Source organism: Gossypium raimondii, chromosome 1, assembly GCF_025698545.1.
Source record: "Gossypium raimondii isolate GPD5lz chromosome 1, ASM2569854v1, whole genome shotgun sequence".
NCBI lineage: Eukaryota > Viridiplantae > Streptophyta > Magnoliopsida > Malvales > Malvaceae > Gossypium > Gossypium raimondii.
Window position 1 is genome coordinate 6720744 of NC_068565.1, and position 14843 is coordinate 6735586.

Here is a 14843-nt window from a genome sequence, read left to right on the forward strand (position 1 = left end):
ATTATTTCTTGGATTCTTTATTTTAGCATTCTTAATTATTTCATCAAAATTTATCTACCCTAATTCAAATTTAGTAAAGGTGAAAATCTTAAGTAAAAACACGACATTCTTCTTTATCACTACGTCTCTAACATAGTAGGTTCACCTATTTCATAATAGTTGAAAAAGAAATCTATCCTAATCAACTACGATGTACTAGACAATTGGCTAGTAGCAATACCAAAATCATATATGGCATACATAAAAAAAAAACTGATGCAATGGCAAATGGAATCCTATCTTAAATACATAAAGAGGCAAATGAAACCCCCTTTCATTCATCTCCACATCACTCAAACAACAAAATCCCTTTGGAACCTAAAACTCATATTGATAATAGGATTGTTCAATGTCCCTTTGCAACAACACTTAAATCACCTTTATGGGTGTAATTTTACATCCAAAGTTATTGCTCTCAGCCTCATTGCGGGGACAATTATTATATGTAAACGCCTAGACTAAGTTGACTACCTTGACTAAAGGAGAGAACAATGAGGGGCTCGTCCAATTTACAACCAATGAAAGGCTCACCCAACTTACAATAAAAAAAACCACCTCGCTAAGCGACATGTAGCCACCACACCTACTAGGTTTAGGCTAGATCTCTCATTAATACCTATCTCCTTCATAGTCAACATATGTAGAAACACAAAGTCACATTGGTCCAACCTGCCCGTTAACAAGACATCAACCATGACTCGGCTACTAACTCTCCTCAGTAAAATACATGTTCAAAGGGATTTATATCAAACTATATAAGCCTTATCCATTGACCAGATTTCTCCAAAACACTCCTTGACACTAAAAATTCTATCAAACTCATCTCAAAACCTTTTATTCTTCTCCTTAACTCAAAGAACCACCTGACATGACTCTCTACATCTATTTTGTGTATCATCAATTCATCTTTTAAAGATTATTTTTTTAAAGAAATCATCTAAATTTTACGAAATAAATGAAATTGTTTTTATTTAAATTTTATTTCAAAACAATATTTATATGTTGTAAACTTATTTGTTTAACAGAGATTTTGTCATTATTCAAAAGAAAGAGAGAAATTGTTAGAATCAAAAATGTTAATAATACGGGACATATTTACGAAGAAGCATTATCCATCATCTCCTTCTAAAGGAAAAGCTTAATTGATAGGTTTTGATTTTTCTTTCTTCTTCATCAATGATCCCTATAAAAAAAGAATAGGGTTTTCATTAATGGCGCAACTAAAATTCCCATACAAATCTTGGGCCCATAATTCATTATTTGAACTGGAAAAAAAAAGCAGCTAAGTAGAATTAAACATTTTAACAACCTAATTGGACAGAATTGGAGTATTTTTATTATATTATATATTTATTCGTATTTAAAGTATTACATAAAATTTAAGTCATTAATAAATTATGTGATATAAATTTTGACACATCTGTATACTTGTTTCGTACCATTCATATTTTAATTAATCTTTTATGATATATTCATGTTGTGCTTAGTATTTTCGGGTCTAACAGTGAAGCAGAAATTGACACTAGCAACAAAAAAAGCAGCATTGGATAACGGAGGACCTATTTATAATTCAAACTCCAGGTTGTTGAATTTAATGTCCACTTTAATGTTTTTTTTCTTGCATCAACCTAATTGCAAAATGATTTAGAAAAAAGAATTAATCACTTGCCATAATCAGGACCTAGTTGTGCGAATTGTAAAAGCAGAAGAGAAATTTCAATTAATAGGCTGTATTTTCTTTTAAAGAAGAAAATGAATTTAGGCTATACAATTGCAGGCAGCACAATATTAAAATAAATATTAAATATAATTGGATTTTTATCAGTTAAATTGGGTTTTAATTTTGATTGGTTTAAATATTTTCTAGATCTTAAATACCAAATAAAATATGATTTTAATTCAATCCATATTTACCTTTAAAATATCATAAGTTGTGAATATATCATAAATAAATTTTCTATTGTTTTAAGTTTTGAAAGAAAAAAGTAGCAACAATTTGCCTTGGATGACACACAATTGCACAAAAAGAAAATGAAATAAAAAAAAAAAACAATTTCTTGCTGGAAATCATATATAATAAAAAAGAAAAAGGGAAGATATTCAACAATTAGATTTGGAAAATTTAAAAAATATAAATAAATAAAAGGGATTTTGCACAGCTGCAACAAGCTGGCACTGAGTTTTTTGCTTATGTGGTTTGGATGAATTTGTGGCCATTCCCAATGACCCAGCACAGCAAATCATCTTTGCAGTATGAATCACAATTATAATATAATATCACCAATGATAGTGAAAATTCTAGATTTTTTAAATAAAACTTTAAAAACTAATTAGAAAATAAAATATAATAATAGTATTTTTGAAATTAAAAAAATTAAGCTCAGGATATATATAAAGGAATAGTCTGATTAAAAATATTTAAAATGGTTATAAAAAAAAGTTTATTAAAAAAATATAAAAAAGGGGTAGACATGTTAAGAGTAAAGATGAGAGATGGGTCTTAGCTGCCTGCCTACATTTGATGAAAAAAAATGAGACAACTCAAAAGCACTCACCATTAACTCATTGAATTGTTTTTACAAGCATTTATTAAAAATAAAAGAAATTAAATAATGAGTTGGCCTAGGGTTCAATGCTTGATGATTAGATGCCTTTAGTCATTTTCTTGTGAAAAAAAAAAAAAGGCACTACATAATTATATTTTGACCTTTAAAACAATATGCTATATCAAATTTGGATAATTAATCTTAATGTCTCTTCCATGACATCTTAAAGGTTAAATTCATTTTCCAATGAAAAAAAGAGTAGCTTAGTGGTTCACAAAATTTAATAAAATTGATTATGACATGACATTTGGGTGTGGAAGTCAAAATTAAGTAGTGGAGTTGGATTTGTGGTCCAACTCATTCATCATAATTTTTCCCTAACAAAATAAGCATTTATAGCTTAAAAATCACATGTAAAATTCCTTCTAATTAAAGCAAATAATGAAACCGAGTGAAAAAAAAATTAATATTTTTGTAGTCAAAATATTACAGTCATCTCATGTCCACCATAATCTCAAAAATTTTGGTCAAAGCCTCCCTTCTTACAATCAAAGAAACAGCTTTCAAAGAAATACAAAATATATATATATATATATATATATATAATGGAATCTATATAAGCTTAACAAATCAAAATGAACAAGGCATTAATGACCAATTTCAGCTTCTTCACCTACTCCACAAATATGCAGTTGACCATCTTTGAGAAACAAACTACACAAGGTTTAGACATTCCGGCGTCACCGGCGGCGGAGGAGAACCGGGGTCGTAGGAAAAGTTACATGGCATCATCATCATCGGGACGTCGTCCGAGGTGTACGTGTTCGAGCCGTCCGGGTTCAGCACCTTGTAGCAGGCATGGTTACATGGTGCCAAAGCAGAACTTGAAGAGATATAGTGCTAATAAAGAGATATTGAGGAGGGCATTGACTCCTTCACCAAATCGTAAGATGACACTTAGGTGGTGGAACTTTAAGCCAACACCAAGCAGGCTTTCTAACATGTCTATGGCTTAAGGTTTCAGCTTTTGTTTCTTTTCATTTTGTTTTACCAGTTTTGACATTAGGGGATTTATAGTTTATAGAGAGTGTATATGTAAATGAATTTGATTGGTTGGTTAAACTTTGATTTTGTATATCATAGACTGGAATTTTCAGCCCTTTTTTTTGGGGGGTCTTTCAGATAAGTTTCTGGAAACCTTAAAATCCATTGCCATGGTATTGTTTTAATTCCCAGAATGAGGTTTAAACCAAATAATGGCAGCTAAAATCACAACATCTGCAAAATCTGAAACTGAGAATATAAGCAAATACCATTGAAATTACTGAAAACTATTTGAGGAAATATTGGCAAATTAAAGTAATAGAAAAGAGGGGAACCTCTCAAAAGCTTGATTATTTTAAAACTGTGCAAGCATCTTCTTTCACTTTTTTGTTTCTTTCGGTCATAAAGAACTGATAGATAATAAGCACAATCATGGGTTTCTTTGCGTTTTTGAAGATTTTCTCATGTTGAAATCAAAATATGGTAAGTATAATCCATTTGAAGCAAAGCCAAGAGAGTAGAATGCGCTTTGCCTTGCATTCAAGCAACATGGTCAGAAGATATATAACCATATACCCAATGAATTGAATGAGACTGTTGTATATTAGCAAGGCGAAGTTTACATTAGACATGACATATAGTTAATGTCAGCGTAAAAACAGCATTAAGGGCGATTCAAAACAATGGAGAGTCCATTCTAAGTAAACAAAAAACTGCTGCTCAGAAAGACAATGCAACACCAGTCTGAACCTGCAGAAGAAAAAACAACTTAATGCTTCAATGGCCAATATATCCACATGGTTCTCCAAATGACACTTCGCAAGAAATACACCTTTGGAACTCGTCGAGGGAGACCGAATTTTTATGGAGAAGACTTCGAAGTGCCATTTGATCAAAGCCAGTGGAACCATTAATAGGTTAATATTATCCCCGAGTTGAGTTCAGATTTTTTCTTCCAACTCTATGGAAAATCTAAGTGACTGAAGAGAACATGAATTCACAAAGAAGGAACGCCTTACTAGATTAAATCGTGCATGACACTAAATCAACTACCAAAGGAAATGACGGTCATTTGCCTATGGTAGGATTTAAACTCCCAACCTATAAGATATAGGATACTTGAGGGGAGGCATGTACCGTTTGGTCTAGTTGAAAAGACACATTTTGTGGAGGAGAGTTTAACTCCTTTTGGAGAGGTTTTTAAAATAACATTTATCAAAAATAAGACAAATCCTTCAATGGATCAGTATTGTCTCAAGTTGAATCAAAATTTTGTCTCTTGATATATGGAAAGTCAAAGGTTTTGCCTCTTGATCTATGGAAAGCCAAAGTTCCAGATGGAGTTATGGAGTTTGCAAAGCGAGAATCCTCATTGAATCAGGCCATATGTAGTACACGGTTAATTATCAAGAAAATGGTGGTTATTAAGTATTGGTAGAGTTTGAATATCTAACTTATAATAGGGAGAGATGGTACCACTCTCTACAAAATTAGAAGACAAAATCCTACCTTGATCTAAGGACAGTACGGAGGTCCAAAAATATCTCATGTTAGAGGAGAATTATTTAAAATAAAGAACAACCGAATACACTAAAAAGAATCTTACATCAGATTAGTAATTAAACCTGTTGAAGCTGTAGAATAGGAGAGACTGAGAGAGACCAAGTCAGATTAACTATTGAAGCAGTTGAATAAAGGAAAGACCAAGTCAAACTGTGTAAGGCTTTGTTTGTGGAACCCATAGCTAGCAATGCTGGAGGGCAGACAAAGTACTCCAGAGAAGCCTAAAACGCAAAAGGAAGATGGTCCATAAGGCTGATTAGTATATTAGTATCACTTAATACAGTAATATGCAAACTCAATTATCAATGTAACATCCTGGATAGCCTTCATGTGTGTGTTTGCTGGCCTGGGATTTCGAAACTATGTTACCCCAACTCTTTATTGTAAAAATTCGTATCAAATACATACCTGTATTCCACATCCATTCAGCCAAATACTTTAGCCTGGAATGTTTCTTTCAGGAGAGTAAAACACAGCATTTGCAGGCAATGGAGAAGTAATTTGGGCTAAAATCGATCTTTTCTTTCAGGCCTTATTTAGTTGGGCCTAAGAAAACTCTTTGAAACATGGACGACGCCATTAATGAGGCCCAGCTGACACTTTGAGAAAACATAGCGCTTAACGAGGACGAAGCGGAGGAGAAACTAGATCCTTGGGTTGGAGCATAAGCGAAACTAACACTCCAAATCTCTCACTAAGATAAATTAACCATTTTTTTCCTTCACTTTCTGCATTTGATCTAATGGATTTTGTAAGTTTCTTATAGATCGGGAAAGAAGAGAATGGCGAACTATCTAGCTCAGTTTCAAACAATCAAGAGCACTTGTAACCATCTTATCATTGCTGGTAATTACTTTTTTTGCTTCTCATTTGAATTGAACTCTTCCAATTGAACTTTGGGTTTAGGGTCACTTTTAAATCTCTTTTGGGGATTTTTATGGTTGGGTGTGCGGGATCAGGGATGTGTTTACTTTACTGTTAGATTTCTGATGTGGAAATTCTAAAGGTTGATGTTATTTTTTCATGATTTTGAGTTGATTTTTTTGAAGTAAAGGATTGTCTAAATGTGAAGAGTTAAGTTAAAATGGATAATTTTTGGTGATCATGAGGTAAATGTTGTTGCTTTCAGCTTCTTAGTTGATTCTATGAAGCGAGTACTTGATTATTTTTTTCTGGGGATTTATTACAACTTAGAAGTAGGGAGAAGTTAATACTAAATCTTCGATTGCTTGCATCAATGCCGGTGACTGTCTAGTAAATGTCGTCGCTTTAAGTTTTATACTTGATCTTTTTGCCTTCTGGATCCGTTAGATGTATGGAATGCAAAATGTAAATATATGACCTATGGATATTTAATCTATCAACTCCAATGTTTGTTTCTTTTCTAGCTGTTTGTATTTAATAGTAATTTGTGAACCATGGGTCGGGACTAGCTCACATTGTTCCGATCTTCTCCTAGCTTCAGATTTCTAACTAACTATTTCATCGTCAACTGCATTACAGTTGAAGATGTCAGTGACTTGTGGCCTACTGTCAAGAATAGTTTTGAAGAGCGGCTTCCATTCAAAAGGTCTTGCTTAAATAACAAGACCCGGAATCCTGTGTTTGTAGAGAATTTGCCAGCTGAATACATATTAACAACTGATGCAAGACTACGTAGCAGATTTCCTCAGGAGCAATATTTATTTTGGTTCCGAGAGCCATATGCAACTTTGGTTCTTGTTACATGTGAGGTACATTCAATCCATTTTATGATCTTTATTGGAGGTGAACTAAATTTTAGATCCATGATCACACTTGAGAAAAAGATAAATCCTTAGCTTTCTGTATAACTCAGATCATAATTCTTCAACTGAGCCTGTAAAATAACGGTGTCGGTCTGGGCAAACCTTGTCTTTCCATGATGATATACTTAGACTTTTCTCTGATGCTTCTAGTTCTTTTCTTCTTTCTTTTATTAGTCTTTGCCTTAATATGCTTGTCCATGTTTATTTTCCATCTTCTATATTTTCTTATTCTTTTATTTGCGTTCTTCTTCCATAGGATCTTGATGAGTTCAAGACCATTCTTAAGCCACGCCTGAAATTAATTGTCCAAAATGATGAGCGTGAATGGTTTATTGTATTTGTGTCTAGAGCCCATCCCAACAATGATCAGGCCACTAAAATGGCAAAGAAAGTATATGCCAAACTTGAAGTTGATTTCAGCTCCAAGAAGAGGGAAAGGTAAGCTTTCAGCTCTCTGCAGTTTGTATACATTCTGATTGATGGCATGGATAGTGTTTATGCTGCTGATTATTACTTTAGACTTAAGTGTTAGTTTTAATCTAAAGTATGGCTAGGCAACATATAAAAAATTTGATATGATTTTCTGCTCCCTTTATATTCTGCCATTCCTAAAGATTTGTTTCCATTATGTTAAGCATTTTTTTGCACTTAGTTCACCCATGTTGCAAACCTTTGGAAAAGAAAATTGTGGTGAAAGTTTGAAAAAGTAGTGCTCTCAGGAAGCTGGTATTTAATTTTTCCTTTGTCATTTTCTGATACTTGAAAACTATGGTTCACTTAGGTGCTGCAAATTTGACATATATGCCCCTGAAGCAAATTTTTGGGAAGACTTAGAGGCCAGGATTATGGAGTCTGTCAGAAATACATTGGATAGGCGTATACAATTCTATGAGGATGAGATACGCAAGCTTAGCGAACAGCGTTTCATGCCAATTTGGAACTTCTGTAATTTTTTCATTTTGAAGGTTCGGTACTCTTTTTAAAGTTAAGAGAATATGGTTATGGCTAATATTGATCCAGGGGAAAACTTTATGATTTTCTTTCTATGGTTTTTGCATATTTGAAGGTCATGGAAGAAACATGAACTTACTTGAGAGGCTTTAACTTAAATCTGTTTTGTCCTTCCAGGGATATAATCCTAATTAAGCTAATAAAAAAAAGTATATTTTTTAAGCTTACTTTCAACACTTCGACTGTTAATGCTTCACTTTTCTTATCCTTAGGAAAGCTTGGCATTTATGTTTGAGATGGCTCATCTTCATGAGGATGCGTTGCGTGAATATGATGAACTAGAATTGTGCTATTTGGAAACAGGTGTGAAATATAAATGTCACTTCCTTAAGTGTCTGTTTTCATCTTATACTTAACTTTCTACTCTACATTTTTTTTATTTCTATTTATGCTTCTAAATAGCAGTATGATTTTGTATAAATAAGAATTCCCTGTTGTAATATGAATATGAGTAGTACTTATGGTCAAATTCCATTCTTTATGTAGTGCTTAACTTTTGCCTTAAATTGTCTTACTTTGGAATTTGGCTGCCACAAAAAATAAAAAGTTCATGGTGGCAAATTGCTAATGCAATATGTCTTCATATCTCAGTTTTTTATTTCCAGTTGACCGGGTAGATAGGGTATGCAAGGGCATTTAGTAAATGCCAAATTTATAATAAGTATAATTATTAAATTTTTGTCTTGAAGTGCTCCATTTTTCTTTTGAATTTGGTAGTTGCTTTCAGCCAAGCATTTTGTGGTCATATTTAATATATAAATGCAGTTAATATGGGCGGGAAACGTAGAGAATTCGGAGGACTAGACCATGGTGATGATCAGGCAGCACTGCTCATTCCTGGAAACAAATCTCTAACACAGATTGTCCAAGATGACTCTTTCAGGGAATTCGAATTCAGACAGTATCTCTTTGCTTGTCAATCAAAGGTTGGTACTGCTAAGTGCTAACTCTTTAGACTTGAAGTACTCAACATTTCACAGTCTGACTTTGAGACTAATTTCTATTAAAATCAGTTTATGTGTCTGTTGTCAATTTTTAGAACTTTATTATAATTCCATTCTTAATGGGTTATTGGAATTGTAGCTGTTGGCTATATTTCCTAGCATTTCATTTAGGTGGTTAAACAATTTCCAAATGATTCTTTTAGCTTTACTGAAATGTTCTATGGATGTTTCTTTACTGGCATTGATTTATTAGCTTGACATCGTAGTTGGCATGTCTGTGTATGTGCCTAAAGTTTCTCACTGATTAAATTGCAGCTTTTATTCAAGCTGAATCGTCCTTTTGAGGTTGCTTCAAGGGGTTATTCATTTGTAATTAGTTTCTCAAAAGTCCTGGCTTTACATGAGGTATTTGATAATGTTTGCTTTTGTCAGCAACATTTTTTTCACTGTTTTCTTTCCCCTTTTTTAGTCTTAATCTTTTCCTCTTGGGATTGTTCTAGAGTATTTTACCTTTCTGTATGCGTGAAGTTTGGGTCATCACTGCATGCTTGGCTTTAGTCAATGCAACCAATTCTCAATATAAAGAAGGGACTGCAACCCCTGAAATAGAAAGGGAGTTCTATCGCCTTCAAGGTGATCTTTACTCATTATGTAGGGTTAAGGTAATTTTTTATTTCCTATTTTAAATAACAAAGAAATTTCATTTGTTATTTTGTTGAACACCCACTGATGCATATTGATGATTGTGGCAGTTCTTGAGGCTTGCGTATCTAATTGGATATGGAATAGAGATAGAAAGGAGTCCTGTTAACAGGTATGCATTCCATCTTTGTAGATCAAATTTACTTTTGACTTTCCATGAATTCGGTTACTTGTTTCATAATTTAAAGAAGGCAAGTCATGAGGTCGAAGCCAAATGTTAAACTATCTAATGGTATCGTTGCCTTTTGTTTTGAGCAGTGCTTCTTTGAGCATGCTACCTTGGCCCAAGCCAGCAGTTTGGCCTTTGGTTCCTGATGAAGCTGCCTCTGAGGTGCTTCTGAAAGAAAAGGCAAGTTATTGTTCCACATTTGTAAAACTCACAGAAGCGCACATTTGTTCTTTTGGATAAAAGCTGCACCGTGGTAGTAAAGATTTTGTCAAACTAGTAGTGTAGGGCTTCAATTTTTTTCCCATCTTGTATTCTCAATGCCATAACATCATAATTCATGGTTTATAAGCTGCTGATATGGATCTCGATTATTTATTTAAAAGATCAATAATGGAACATTTTAATAGATGGTTGACTGCAATAATGGTCCTCCCTTTTTAGTGGCCTTATTCAAGGTAGAAACTTTACTTAAGCATTACACAAGTATATAGCCCATTAATGGCTATTCCACGTTTAATCTTTACTTATTTGATTCAGATGATTCTGCAAGAAAATCCTAGAGTCAAGCACTTTGGCATTCAGAGGAAACCCTTGCCACTTGAACCTACTGCCCTTATTCGGGAGGCAAATCGGCGGAGGGCTTCCCTTTCTGCTGGAAACACATCTGAGATGTTTGATGGCAAACTAGGCTTTGCTGATGGGTAAGGAAATCGCAAGAATCAAGGCGATGTTGCTTTAGCATTTTTTTGAAGATGAGTTACTATTAGACTGAGTTTTTCATGTCAAGAATATTTTTACTTTTTGTTTTCATTTTGCCATTTTTTTTTTCAAGTTTTAATGTCAAGTAAATGTATGCAATCTGACAGATCAGGGTCAGATGCATCTTCAAAGACTTCCCCATCAAGTAAAGCGCAAGCAATTTCGATGTCTCGTACTTACTCCACTCCTGGAAATTTTGAGGGCTCTATTGATCGACCCATGAGGCTTGCTGAAATTTTTGTTGCTGCTGAACATGCTCTGAAGCAAACAATTTCAAATCCTGATCTGCTGAAAACTTTGTCATCCATACAGGATATTGAGGTATCAAACATAGGCTACAACATGTGCATTGTTCTTATTTCCACCCCTTCTATGTTGGTTATTTTTGGAAGAGAGGGGGGACCAGGGTGGAGGAAGGTTTTGACTCCTTAGAAATAGTAACAAAAATTTATACCAAAAGTACATTCTCCTTGGATTAATATTCAAGATTTATTTGACTGATCTGGGGAACTTATATTCAATATTTAATCTATCTTTCTCTTTTTTTCTAATGAATTTCTATTTGGGTCATGGCAGCAAAAATATATGGATCTCACTAAAGGTGCTGCTGACAATTACCATCGTTCTTGGTGGAAAAGGCATGGAGTTGTCCTTGATGGTGAAATTGCAGCCGTTTGCTTTAAGCGTGGGAACTTTGACCTAGCTGCAAAGTCATATGAGAAGGTTTGCGCTCTTTATGCTGGTGAAGGGTGGCAAGATTTATTGGCTGAAGTACTGCCGAATTTAGCTGAATGTCAAAAGATACTCAATGACCAAGCTGGCTACCTAACATCTATTGTACGATTGCTTTCACTAGATAAAGGTTTATTCTCAGTGAAGGAACGCCAAGCTTTTCAGTCAGAAGTTGTTAGTCTTGCACATAGTGAAATGAAGCACCCTGTTCCGCTTGATGTATCATCGTTAATTACATTTTCTGGAAATCCTGGGCCTCCTTTGGAGTTATGTGATGGGGATCCTGGTACCTTATCTGTAACAGTTTGGAGTGGCTTTCCTGATGAAATAACTCTTGATTCTCTTACTCTCACTTTGATGGCTACGTATAATGCTGATGAAGGTGGTAAGGTATGGTTTTAAGACAAGATGTTGCTAGTATGTTTTAAGCTATATCATAGCTGATATTGACTTGGTTATTTGATGCAAATTTCAGTTAAGGAGCTCTAGTGCCACTGTTCTAAAGGCTGGTAGGAATACAATCACCTTTCCTTTACCACCTCAAAAACCTGGTTCGTATGTCCTGGGAGTTCTTACTGGACACATTGGACACTTGACTTTTAGATCTCATAGTTTCTCCAAGGCAGGTCCAGCAGATAGTGATGATTTCATGAGCTATGAGAAAACAACCCGGCCTGTCTTGAAGGTACTCTCTCTCTATCTCTCTTTGATATAAGTGCTGTCTCTCATGTTAATATGGCTTAACAAAAGTTTCGGACAATACTCTTCATAATCATTTCTATAAAGTTAACTTTTTAAATGTTAAAATTATACCTTAGTGATATACCTACAACTGTAAGATCAGGAATCCTATTTGTTCTTTCTATTTCTTCAATCTCCTGATCAAACCTTCTCTTTACTTAGGTTTCCAAACCAAGACCTCTGGTTGATCTATCTGCTGCTATATCATCTGCCTTGCTGATTAATGAAGCTCAGTGGATTGGAATTATAGCGCAACCAATAAACTACTCCTTGAAAGGTGCTGTCATGCATATTGATACTGGTCCAGGTCTGAAGATTGAAGAGTCGCATTCCATCGAGATGGAGACCTACATAAATGCTGCTCAAATTTCCACTGATATGGCAAACTCTGGTGATGCTAGGAAAGATGGTAATAAAAACTTTGAGCAGCTAAGTCTCCTCGATGGTAAAATAGAGTTTCCAGATTGGGCCAGTAATGTGACCTCAATTCTTTGGATTCCTATTCGTGCTATTGATGATAAGCTTGCAAGGGGGTCATCTTCAGGTCCGGAAACACTAGAAATTTTCTGATAGTTTAATTTTGTCTGCATGTTTGTTTTGTGTGCAAAAATGTATGTTTGTTCAATTATGTTGCATGCTTTGGCAGGGGCCCCGCAGAAACAAAGTATCGTGGATGGAATGCGGACAGTAGCTTTGAAACTTGAGTTTGGAATATCAAACAACCAGATCTATGACCAGTATTGCTTCTCGTATTTCTAGTTTTAGTTCTCTATGTTTGAATTTGAATTCTCTCTCTCTCTCTCTCCCTGTACTTTATTAAACGGACACTGTAATAAATATGCAGAACAATAGCTTTGCATTTCACCAACCCTTTCCATGTGAGCACACGTGTTGCAGATCAATGCAATGATGGTACTTTGCTTTTGCAGGTAATATGTCCGTAGTTTTCAACCACATTCATGTTTGCATACTTTCAATGGTAAATTTTAAGTGAACATCATGTAGTCTAGCATACTTTCAACCACACTGCAGGTGAATAGCTTGAGCTTGTTGTATAGCATCTAAAAATGTGAAATGCTTATACCTTTTTAGTAGCATTGCTCATTGTGTAAACCACTTCATAAGATATAAACCGACTGCATGTTGGATTAGGAATTTACCATATGTACTGAATATATGTATATATCGCATGTCAGTAAGAAAGGTAGTTTCAGTCTTACAATTCATTGTGTATGCTGAAAATGACATTCCTCGTTGATTTATGGGATACAAATTTCCCATAACTCTTCATACTTTGTATGAAGCTCACATTGGTTCATGTTACTTCCAGGTAACACTGCACTCCCAGGTGAAGGCCACATTGACTGTCAATGATGCTTGGCTTGATCTTCAAGATGGATTTGTTCATGCTGGACAAGATGATGGAAGACCAGTTTCCGGCTTTTTCCCACTCGTCATATCTCCAACTTCAAGAGCAGGACTCCTATTCCATGTATGCTTGGGGAATGGAACAGCTCTAGGTATGGTTTTCATGTCTTTTAGGATAGTATGAGGGTATAGGGCTGTAAGCTTCTGCTTCTGTGATTCTCGACCTGTTTATTTACTTTAAAATGTCTGACTCACTGAGGCTGTGCATTATATTTATAGTCTTATCATTAACAAGCCCTGTATGTGATAACATCGCAGAAATGTAATACACCTTCCCATATTGCCCTGTAACAAGTAATCAACCTCATGCTTTTACAGATGAAAATAAGGCTCAACCAGAGAGCATATTAAACATCAGCTATAGAATTGCTGGTGATAGGACCATTGGGGCACACCCACCTGTGGCTGCAAAATCGAATGAAATTGAGGGTTCTAGTCAGGATTTAATCTTCCGGAGTGCTCTAATTTTGCAACGGCCTGTTCTTGATCCATGCCTGGCTGTTGGGTTTCTACCTCTTCCTTCTGATGGTCTACGGGTCGGGCAACTTGTTACCATGAAATGGAGGGTTGAGAGGTTGAAAGACATCGAGGAGAGCAGGGTTCCTCAAACCAATGTAAGTTGAAATAATCCTTCTCGACCAAAGTTGGCCAAAGCTTGCACCTCTGTAATTCATGTTTATTGCTTTATTGACAGGATGATGTGCTATATGAAGTGAATGCGAATTCCAAAAACTGGATGATAGCCGGGAGGAAAAGAGGGCATGTTTCTCTCTCCACCAAGCAAGGTTTAAAAACTGCTTCCCTTTTCACTTCTTAATGATAATTCCTGATGGCTATGTAGCTGAGTTGATAAAGCAATCATATTATCATATCTATTGGTGTGAATGTAAATGCCATTTTATTTCCAATTACAGGTTCAAGGATATTTATTTCCATACTATGCATGCCACTCAATGCCGGTTATGTCCACCCCCCTCATCTCGGGCTACCAGATATCGATGAGGCAAACATAAGCTGCAGTCCAGCCGGACCTCACCTTGTTTGTGTCTTGCCTCCTGCGCTTAGTTCATCCTTCTGCATTCCAGCCTGATCATCATGGATTTTCCTCAAACTGACTCAATCTCTGGCCATAAAATTTTCACTTTTGATAAGTAAACTTTGTTCTATAAAAAACTTTTAACTGTCACAGGTTTAGATTTGGACCAAATTTTGTTCCTTCACTGCTTTCACCAGTTGGTGTAATGTGTTGTGGCTCATGTACAGAAGAGTTGTGTATCATTGTAATCTGCAGACCAACACGATTCAATTCCAAATGGCTTTATATGGAAATTTTTATATAAAATGAATTGTTAACATTTAAAAATATATCAGGATCCTG

At 35.1% G+C, this 14843-nt stretch overlaps 2 protein-coding genes across 2 annotated transcripts; both read left to right on the plus strand.

Moving 5' to 3' along the window:
* The first annotated feature begins 3200 nt into the window (after positions 1-3200).
* LOC105779427 (uncharacterized) lies at positions 3201-3790 on the plus strand. Its single transcript, XM_012603171.2, has one exon. It carries the CDS (start codon positions 3221-3223, stop codon positions 3599-3601), a length of 381 nt encoding a protein of 126 aa, XP_012458625.1. The 5' UTR covers positions 3201-3220; the 3' UTR covers positions 3602-3790.
* A 2031-nt stretch (positions 3791-5821) lies between these two features.
* On the plus strand, positions 5822-14807 carry LOC105779431 (trafficking protein particle complex II-specific subunit 130 homolog). Its single transcript, XM_012603186.2, has 21 exons — positions 5822-6038; positions 6696-6925; positions 7236-7417; positions 7761-7944; positions 8203-8293; positions 8756-8916; positions 9250-9339; positions 9435-9596; positions 9687-9748; positions 9895-9985; positions 10343-10506; positions 10672-10885; positions 11141-11686; positions 11772-11981; positions 12200-12581; positions 12684-12774; positions 12882-12966; positions 13368-13557; positions 13784-14079; positions 14160-14250; positions 14380-14807. Exons 1-21 carry the CDS (start codon positions 5975-5977, stop codon positions 14553-14555), a joined length of 3762 nt encoding a protein of 1253 aa, XP_012458640.1. The 5' UTR covers positions 5822-5974; the 3' UTR covers positions 14556-14807.
* The last annotated feature ends 36 nt before the right edge of the window (positions 14808-14843 follow it).

Bases quoted from the DNA above. Each gene is read 5' to 3' on its own strand.
- LOC105779431 (XM_012603186.2), top strand. From the start codon at position 5,975: ATGGCGAACTATCTAGCTCAGTTTCAAACAATCAAGAGCACTTGTAAC. The intron at 6,039-6,695 runs GTAATTACTTTT...ACTGCATTACAG, and splicing joins TAACCATCTTATCATTGCTG to TTGAAGATGTCAGTGACTTG. The intron at 9,986-10,342 runs GCAAGTTATTGT...TATTTGATTCAG, and splicing joins AGGTGCTTCTGAAAGAAAAG to ATGATTCTGCAAGAAAATCC.
- LOC105779427 (XM_012603171.2), top strand. From the start codon at position 3,221: ATGAACAAGGCATTAATGACCAATTTCAGCTTCTTCACCTACTCCACA.